Here is a 9,904-nt window from a genome sequence, read left to right on the forward strand (position 1 = left end):
TTAACGAYGAAACATTAAAGTTGAGTTTTGTGTGAAACGGAGAATCATATGTGTAACATGAGCGCTAGGGCTACAGGTTGAACAKTGTCAAGGTTTAGATGAAGCCACTACGGCCGTAGCAGAATGGTATAATGTGCGTTAAATACAGTGTATACAAATTTAAAAATCTTTATTGGATAGAAGGTGAAGTACTTGTAAAGGGGTGCATCGAAATGGCCTTGCTCATTGTGCGATAGTGCAACCATCATGATGCATTGTTATTATGTGGGGGCTACTTGAAGTATTTTGCAGCTTTAAATGCAGTATCATATATACTTAAAAAACATAAATACTTAGCTAAAGTGTATTTAGTTGTTAATAGCTTAAATCGGCGCTGAAAAAGCAATGTATTGCAATTTTCTTTTTATTTGTGTATTCGCTTACGTTCGCCACCATTTTTTTATGCATTAGAGCGCCAATAACAACAAAGTAGCAAAACAAAATCAGCTGTAAAGGCAGCGAGCAAATGATTAGAAAAGAGAGTAGAGAAAAAAGCGGTAGCATCAAAAACTAAACGTTTAAGAGCKCAATATACTTCTGAAACAATAATAAAATGCTGTTTCGCAGCAAAACAATAAAAGTTTACATTTATTAAAAATGTCAAATTTATGGATATTTCAAGTGTTCAAATAAATTTTCAATATTCTGTTTTTTTTATTTATTTATTTTTTTTGAATTTTAATTTTAAGCCATGTGTTCTATTTAACGTGATGTGTATTTGCATTGAGACGGAGTGAACGCAGTTCTTTTTCAAAATATTTTAGTTGTAAACGGAAGAGCACTTAAAATCCGTAATTTGTTTTCAAACCTTCAGTAATTTGGGGCAATATTTATAACGCAACAGTATAAWGCAATATTTGTTTATTTCTAAAATAGGTAAGTAGACACCAATWTTGTTTGATATACATGTATGTATGTATGTTGGAATGTTATAAAGATTTGTTTATGTTTATCAATTTCTGCTTGAAGTTCTCTCTTCATCTCTTCAACTCTTTTTATCGATATAAAGAGAATTCTTAGCTGTCATTCTCTTTATTATTTTAACAACTTTCGCGTGCACTCAGCAGTTTGGTGAAATCAGCTGTTTTGTTTATAGCTAATGGTTTATATATATTTTGTTTATAGCTTTGTGCCTTAACGGGGAATCTCGACAGGCAACTTAMGATTGCTGAAAATCTATATTGCCAGTAGAGACTGCCAATTGCTAATRTTTAGCAATTGATAACCCAAAAACAACAATTTGTCAAAAGTAATCGGATCCAAATGCCAAATCAGCTGTTTTGTATTGTTTTTACGATTCAAAATAAAATTTTTTTTTGGAAATTTTCAATCAACGTTCGAAAAATGTCTATATAAGAGCAATAACCAAGTTGCATTAAATCCAGACAGTATGACACTACCTATTTGAAACAGTATAAGTGATTGCTATTCCATTTCTAGCACGATTCGTCATTCTCCAAAATTAGAAAAACTAAACACAATAAAACGTGATGTTCATTTCCCTCTTAAATTGTGTTTGAACACCGCCTAAATTGGCTAAAAAACTTTCTCAGTAGCGATATGTACATACATATGTATGTAGGTCGAACTTATCAAAAATAACAACAAAGAAAGCCTAATTTGGTTTCGAGCAATAACCAAAGTCATCTAAATAAGTTTAACAAATAAAAATGAATAAGTAATGATTTGTCTGATTCGCATATGTACATATGTATGTATGTACATACATTAAATGCACATGTATGTACCTTGACATCTGTCGCTGTTTGTAAAGCGATATTAAGTTTGTAACATCCAAAAGGAAAGGTTGAAAGTCCTATAAAATACACAAATAAATAATCACCATGACGCGCTTAGTCGATTTAGACGTGTTCCCCTGTCCGTGCATCTGTCTGTATATAAGCAAACTTCCCAAGAAGCTGCTACTACAGCACATAGAGCTGCCTTATAAACCCAACCATCAAAAYTAATTTCTCAAACGGAATTTTTTTTGTGAAGTATATTCCAGCTTCGGTGCAACCGATATTAACGGTTTTTCTTGTTTTTTCCGCTTATTGACTTTATGTYTGACATGCCAATCAKTTTTTTTTTTTWATTATTATTCTATTAACTTTTTTGCTAATTTAATTTCTAAGGAAAACTATCAACTACATTATACTAGTCTTAGAAATATTTCCATTTGAAATACAGTCACAAAAAATCGCACAATACTTTGGTGCTCCTCAATTTCGGATAGTGAGAATCTGGTCGACATTAGCTTTTCCAGGTCTAAAACTACGTTGAGAAGGTCCAATCAGTTTTTTTTTTAACACGCTCGATAAGACCTTGACTCTCCGATTTCTCCCCACTGTGGCACGACAGTCTTCATCGTTCCAGCTGTTCTTTCGACCGAGCTTGAAATTTCATCCCATTATACCGAGTTGCTGAAGAGTGGTCACAGAGAGGAGTGTAAATCGAATATAAAATCCTTTAGCTGTCGATTGTGATTATAGACACATATCGTACATCTATCACAACATGATCGATCTGATTTTGAACTTTTCAATCCAGAGACAGCCAAGTAGCATGATGAATTTTCTTGTGTAGTACTAGACTGCAGACAACCATATGTCGGGCCACTTTGAAATCAATCAGTCGCAACCCATTCGGCGAGTAGTTTTCCAACTCTTCTACCAAAGATGCCTTCTTTGCCACCCAGGCGGTGGCAGTTTTCATAAGCACTCTTTAGCCGCTCGTAAAAGGGCGCGAATCAGTGCTTGAAAAATTGAGCTCTGATGTGGATTGTGGCTATACGCTCATCTATCGGATTGAATGCTCGTCTGCGTCCCTGTTCTGTCCTTCGTATTTATTGGACGGCGGTGCTGTCAGCCTTTATTTACTAGAATGCTTATATAAATAAATTGGTAAAGCTTAATGCGCTGAAATATGGTTGACTAATTTGAAACTAAATATTCACAGTTTCTTCCGCGTAACTTATTATTGCGAGCCTGCCTCCGTTGCGTGTGTGCATTTTGCGTAACTTTACATGCCAAYTATTCGAATGTGATTCAAGCTTAACAATTTTATTGGCAACAAACTAATTTGTACTTATAACCATGCTTTACTCTATAACAATAAAATGCTTATAAAGTTRTCATTACTTTGACTGACTGACGTGGCGATCGACAGTTCAGAGAAAATTGGAACAATAGAATGAAATCTAGGTCGAATGTGATCGTGTAGATGACATGATAATTGTTATTTCGAAGGTCGTATTTCCGAGTATATTTCCTTAGAGCTGAATCGRCAGGATGGAATAGTTTTGATAGGCAGAAACACGGATATGACTTTCGACAAAGATGTTTTCACTTCTGAATTCTGGGCAACTCGCTAAGAAATTAAAATTATTTCCATTAAAGAATATTTCGTGCTGGGCTCGAAAAACTGGTACCTTAATGAAACCCAACGAGCATCCCTTTCTGTTAATAACATACAGTAAAGGCGAATATATAGATAAAGTCAATAATATGCCTATATACCTCATATAAAATTTCGAAGTTTCGAGKTAGCTTTATTTTGTATATATCAGACCAATAARTCAACATATAATRTTAGATATACTATAGTTTAATGCAAAAATGTATAAAATCGGTCCACATATTTAATTTGATCTACTTGAAGGTTCCCTACTTAACGAAAAAAAAAATTGAATGGGAAATGTTTTCTTTATCATTCGAAAGTACATTCTTCGGCATTTTTTATCTCCTTTTTTCTTTTTTCCGCGGCTACATCTCAGATGATCCATTCATTGAGTCCAATTTTCGATGACTCGTTTGAGATTTTGACAGGTAACTGGTGATTGAAAGCCTGGATCGAAGTGGGATTGGCCGCATAGACCTTAGACTTTACATATCCACACAACAAGAAGTCCAACGGTATGATATCACACGATCTTGGTAGCCAATCGAACGGCCGAAATGTGAAATTATCCGCTCGCCGAGGTATTCTTTCAATAAATCCATTGATTGGTGCGGTGCGTGAGAAGTGKCGCCGTCTTGTTGAAACCAAATGTCATCGAGTTGACAAGCTTAAATTTCAGGCATGGCGCKATAAGATTCACCATTGACGATTACGCTTCCATTGACATCACATTTTATGAAATATATGAATTATGAATATGAATTATTCCGCCGACCCACAAACCACCCTGTTGTTTTTTCTGAATGAAAAAATTAAAGCAAATTTTATATTGACAACGTCGGAGCCCTTAGAGCGAAGCATGTCACTTGTGAAGGTTGAGCGGTTTCAGTTGTAGCACAAACTGTATTTTGATCACCTTCAATTTAATAATACCCCAAGTCGTTTTATACGTCAGTCTGAGTTGCTGCGAACGGCGCCGCATCGACTCTMCACGTTCCTTGTCTACACTCTCAGCTACGSCTGCTATATTTTCTTCACTGCGTGCTGSACGTGATCTATTCGTTCGAATATTATTCAACGATGAATGCCGGGTCTCAAGATGGGTAATGGTGTAATATGCTCAGAAGACCGCTTAGGTTGACSATGAGTTGTGCAAACCGCGCGAAACACATTCCTTACAGAATTTGAGTTTTCGTAATAAATTTAAACGATTTGTAAACGCTGTTCGGGTGTAAGTCTTTCCACGATGAAAAACCAAACAAAACTGAACAAAAGTAACATGACAGCTTGACACGATACACGCATGATCTGTCAAAAAAGCCTATAGAAAAAAGTACTTCTGCTTTAATCACCCATTACTAAATTATTTTGTTTTCCTCACACTTTTTTATGGCAAAACGCTAAACGAAACTGAATGACTTTATTTAAAAATGGCGACACTTTTATAAACTGATGTGCTTTTTGAAGTGCTACCCTAGATTTCCTCATAAGTAAAAAATTGTTTTTTTGTGAACAAGTTTCATTAATTTTTTTTTTTATTTAACTATTTTAAACAATATAGAATTTAATGTTGTCTTCTTTCCTATTTTTTCATTTTGGCGAAATTGTTTAGACAATTTTACATTTCTTCTCCGCTCCTTATGAGCTAAATTACGCTAATTATGATAACTACATTGAAATTTGTTATCTAATATATCTAAAAGAGCAAATAAAGTGCTTAAACTGAAATATATTGTCTAAATTTTAATTTAACTAACTCTCTCTCAATATGAAATCTTCACCCCCTTGTTCAATTTGACTTTTGTTTAGCGGTCTTTGGACGCCGCGAACACCATCTACTACATATAAAGCTCCAACTCACAACCGATATGAATATAATGGCAGCAATGAATAGATAAATATCCAAAGAGTAGTAAACGAAGCGTGATACATGCACGGCGTGAGCTTTRAGAAGTGGCGCACCCTCGGTTTTGGCGACATATTCCACCCACCAGATGGCGGTCTCGAGTGCGCTCTGCGGACGATGTCTGTACGAGAACGAGACCGCTTTGGCATTATCCATATATCTGCAAGAAGTAAAAATTATAGATAACACTCACTTTCCACACTCTCTTGCACTCATTTCACTTACTGTTTCTTCAACACCTCTCTTATTGAACGCAGCACGGAATTCTCGGTGATATCGCCATATTTCAGCACCACACCCATACCACGATACTTTAATGCAGCCGCATTTACAAACTGGTCACCATACATGGGCGTAACCACTACTGGTACACCACAGTAAGCTGCCTCCGAGCTACCCATTAGACCGCCATGCGATAAGAACACCTTCACATTCGGATGACARAGTATATCACGTTGTGGCAACCATTTGCTAACRTACAGATTATCCGGYTTGTTCGCCAGAGTGCTGTTCTCCCACTTCCAAATCACACGTTGTTTGAGTCGTTTCACAGCGCGTACGATAGCTTCACGTTTGGCGGGCGGCAAAGTGTCGGCACGTATCATAGAACCCCAACTAATGTAGACCACACCATGTTCAGCATTATCGAGAAACTTTTGCAGTTCGGCATCCAGCGGCTTGGCCTTCTGTATGTGTATGCCGCCGAGATCGAGAACAGACGGTGGCAGCGGTTTGACACCGCTCAATGAGAAATGCTGATTGACGAATAGCATTGATGTTTCCTTCGCCAATTCGCCAACCGAGGGCATATCGTGTCCGAATTTGTGGCGTACAATGGCATCGATAGCGGGCGTGGTGTGAAAACTGCAAATAAATTATAGATTCATTATTGCAAAAGTGCTATTTTAGCCCATTGAATAGTTGTTATGGTACTCACTCGTAAAGTAAACGCATGGTGTGATCGACGAACCAGTTGGCGAGACGAGCGCCGAATGTCATGTCCTCAGATTGTCCCATAAATAAACTTGGCATAACTGATGGTACCATGGGTATCCCCACACGATCGTAATGCCAAGGCATCATAGCACAACTAAATATTTAAGTTTTTCAAATAAACAATTATTTGCAATTAGCGCTCTTTTCATAATAAGACAAAGATAACTTTGCTCACCTACTCAAACCTATGAATGGTGCCTTGAGTTGATGCGCCACCGCTGTCATGCAATCGCTATTAAATTGCTCCATAATGATCACATCGAAATGTTGGCGCTGTCGCAAAACCTGTGCCAAAGCATCGGAGCGCAATGTGAGATTGCAGGCGTCCTTCCCCCATTCGTGGAGCATGAAGAATTCCACGAATTGATTATAGAAGTGTTGCGTTTCAAAGAACTAGAACATAAAGAACCACATTAAAACTAAATKATTGTAAATATAATATATTATATGTAAGCTATGAATTAGTTGATTCTATTTATAATTAATTCTTTTTGCCAAGTCACAAAAAATTCCCAACCTCGAAATGTACGCCCGTATGCTCCTAGTTAAGGGCTTAATGAACTCCTCTTCACCTGCTTGAAGTGGAACCGTCTCCTAAGAGCATGAAGAGCTCCTTTCTCAATCACGTCGATGATATAAGACAATACACTTACCASACTTTGACACACACTGACCGCCATTCACAGTGGAGCTATAACCACATTCTCCCTTTCAGTGAACGGCGTACTTGGAGTCAAGCCACTACTCATTTCAAACGACGAGATCGAGAACCAGGTGTGGCCCTTGCGCAGCGTCCTTCTGTATACTGTAGCAGGTTAAACTCCTACTTAACCATAATCGACCCCGATATATTAAACATACATATGTCCAGCATGCATTGAGTCGTCTCTCTCTGTGCCTACCTGCGACCTTGACCATCTGGTCAAATTTGACACAGACTGACAAAAAAAAAAAAAAAATATTTTTGCGTATTTAAAAAATTAGTCCAGTTTTCCATACACTTGTTATATAGTAAGTCTCGGCTGGGTTTGTCTTGAGTGCCTTCAGCGCATTTTGTTCTTTTCCGGTATCGACTGATTTTTGGAGCGTTATTCGGTTGGGTACTGAACAGCTTCGAAGTTATATTCGTAAAAACACGTCTCGTCACCACTAATCATGCGTTTGATGAATGTACGGTCCTTGCTACATCTTTTCGTACGAGTCAAAACTTTTGCAAAATTTTCAACGAATCCGTATCCGTACTTCCATTGCGATAATTTCAACAACTCGATCATGTTTTTGATGGTAAAAATAGTCAAACAAAGTTTTCCATGGTAAACATTTGCCACACATACACTATTTGTTATTTGGAGAAACAACTTCACACAAACATATAAAGAGGCTGTACAAATCTCAGAAATGTTTTTTGTCGCGGAGTGTAAACGAACTAGTMCGGGTCAAATTTGATTAGATGGTAATACAAAGTAAAAAAGTAATATGGGTGCTTTCACATATTCTTGGTTCGAGTTATGAATCACAACTACTTGATTTATTTCTATATTTAATTATAAACAGAGGATTTTAAGTAGAAATGAGAACATGCTTTCTGAATTGCTAATGCTAATATGTATTTACAGTCAGCTTTTCCATTATTTCCAGMGTCTAATATTTCAATTTAGATGTAAACTGCTTTGCAGTTGGAGCACGTTTTATATACAGTCTTCCATAAAAGATTTTTTTATTGTACAAATAATATTTCTCTTATCTTATTCTCTTATCACTTTCATTCAGTTTGGGCGGGTGGTGCATTTCAGTCTTGGGTGCATTTTCAACTCTATTTCCTTAATATATCGGTTAACCACCTTTTGGACTGTTGATCGACTGCGCGACATTAGCTCAGATATTTGTGAATAAGATTTTCCTTAACTTATATGTAGATATTATGATTTCCCATTCTCTAATTGCCAACTTTTTTCGGTACATAATTTCTTTTTATATTTATCTTTAACAGATTTTGATTTACAGTAACDATATTGAATTGTCAGATTAAAAGTTACCAACAAAAACGAAAGCTTCTCTCTGATAATAGTAACCAAAATGCTGCATTTCATAAAAATTAATGAGTACTGTTACTGGTTATACGCAGATTCTAATTCACTCTACCTTCATTTTTTTTAAAGACTGTATCAGCGAAAGCTTACAATTATTTTAGTGTGAACTCTACATATATTTCACCGTTCGTATAACAAATTGAAACGAATGTAATGATTTTCTAAAGTTTTCTTTGAACTTTTTTCTTTTTTTTAAATCTGAGTTCAAAATCTGAGAAAAAATATATTCACATATCTTAGAAGCACCCTAATACATACATAATATCATTAACCTAAAAGACAATGCTTTTGTAGCATTTCCGCAAACAAAGTTCACTGCTTCAACCAACACACTCACGTACAGATTATACATTCGAGTCTAGACATTGAAACATCAGTGACCGAAGCTACACRCAAAAGAGAATGTCAAAATAGTACAAAAATTAACCGCTTAAACAAAAATTTTGCACTGTCACCGTTAGTAAGCAATTAAAAGCAGTTACTCTCACGAAGAAAAACTGGTATATCTTTTATTCAATTAAGCCGATACTTTGACTTACCTTCAAGTCCACACTATTTGCCAAAGTTTCATGGCGTGTTAACGGCAGATCTCTATAACGAGCCGGTGGACTTTTATCGGGAAAATGGCTTAATACAGTAACATCATGACCCTTCTCGGCCAAGCCCCGCATAATGGGGTGGAAGAAGTGGAAGTGACTAATGCCTGGGTGTGGAAATAAGCCAAGTATTTTGAGTGGGTAACTGGCTTGCACCAGTGTGCAACAAAGGCCAAGCAACAGCAACAAGTGGCCGGGCGTTAGTCTCGCCATCCCTAGAAAAGAAATGTGTGTTTGGGATTTAATGGAAGGGGAAAACATATTAAATGAGTTATAAATTGAAATTATTAAATATAAAAATTGAAAGGTTACATTGGTCTAACGCAACCGTTCACGTTGCGAAATAAAACAATCGTGTTTAAATTACACTAAAAAAAAATTACTTGATGATTCGCGCAATATATAGTGAATTTATAAAACGATTCACTGAAAAATTTTCATAATTTTGTTTACAAATCATTTACTTATCTTCCTTGATCCTAAAAGTGAAAACGAAAGAAACGGAACCGAAAAAGCGTTTGAAATAATATTTTTAATAACAATTTCGAAGCGTACAATTTTGATATTATTTTCTAAAATTTAATTTTTTTAAACCTATCGATTAATATTTTATGCTTTTTTGTTTATTTAATTTAAAAGAAAGCACTGAAAGAGCTTTTTAAAACATAAATAATATTTTTAATACCAATTTCAGAACAAAAAGTTCTGACAATATTTAACCCATTTTTCTAAAACACACATTTTGTTAAATTTAAATGTTTAAACTAAGAGCTTACTGTTTAGCTTAAGAAATTGATTTTTCATTAAATATTTGTTATTGACGTTATTTCTTTTATTTTAGTTGAATATCAGTTCATGGTTTTAAATTTTTTTTTTTT

The 9,904-nt window shown here is 35.7% G+C and overlaps 1 protein-coding gene across 3 annotated transcripts in view; it reads right to left on the minus strand.

The window, feature by feature from the left end:
* Nucleotides 1-4,945: 4,945 nt before the first annotated feature.
* LOC108975009 (UDP-glucuronosyltransferase 1-2-like) overlaps nt 4,946-9,904 on the minus strand; it is a 6,225-nt gene continuing 1,266 nt past the window's right edge. For 2 of the 3 annotated variants that reach the window (XM_018943210.1, XM_018943220.1), the window contains exons 2-6: nt 8,970-9,241; nt 6,516-6,733; nt 6,282-6,434; nt 5,570-6,208; nt 5,228-5,504 (exon numbers count right to left, since the gene is read on the minus strand). In XM_018943210.1, coding sequence (XP_018798755.1) covers nt 5,228-5,504; nt 5,570-6,208; nt 6,282-6,434; nt 6,516-6,733; nt 8,970-9,239 — 1,557 coding nt within the window. In that variant the 5' untranslated portion in view covers nt 9,240-9,241. Of the gene's footprint in view, nt 5,505-5,569; nt 6,209-6,281; nt 6,435-6,515; nt 6,734-8,969; nt 9,242-9,904 lie in introns of those variants that run through there. The other variant, XM_018943229.1, reaches the window with a different exon arrangement.

This window comes from Bactrocera latifrons, unplaced genomic scaffold, assembly GCF_001853355.1.
Source record: "Bactrocera latifrons isolate USDA-ARS-PBARC rearing strain unplaced genomic scaffold, ASM185335v1 scaffold_113, whole genome shotgun sequence".
NCBI lineage: Eukaryota > Metazoa > Arthropoda > Insecta > Diptera > Tephritidae > Bactrocera > Bactrocera latifrons.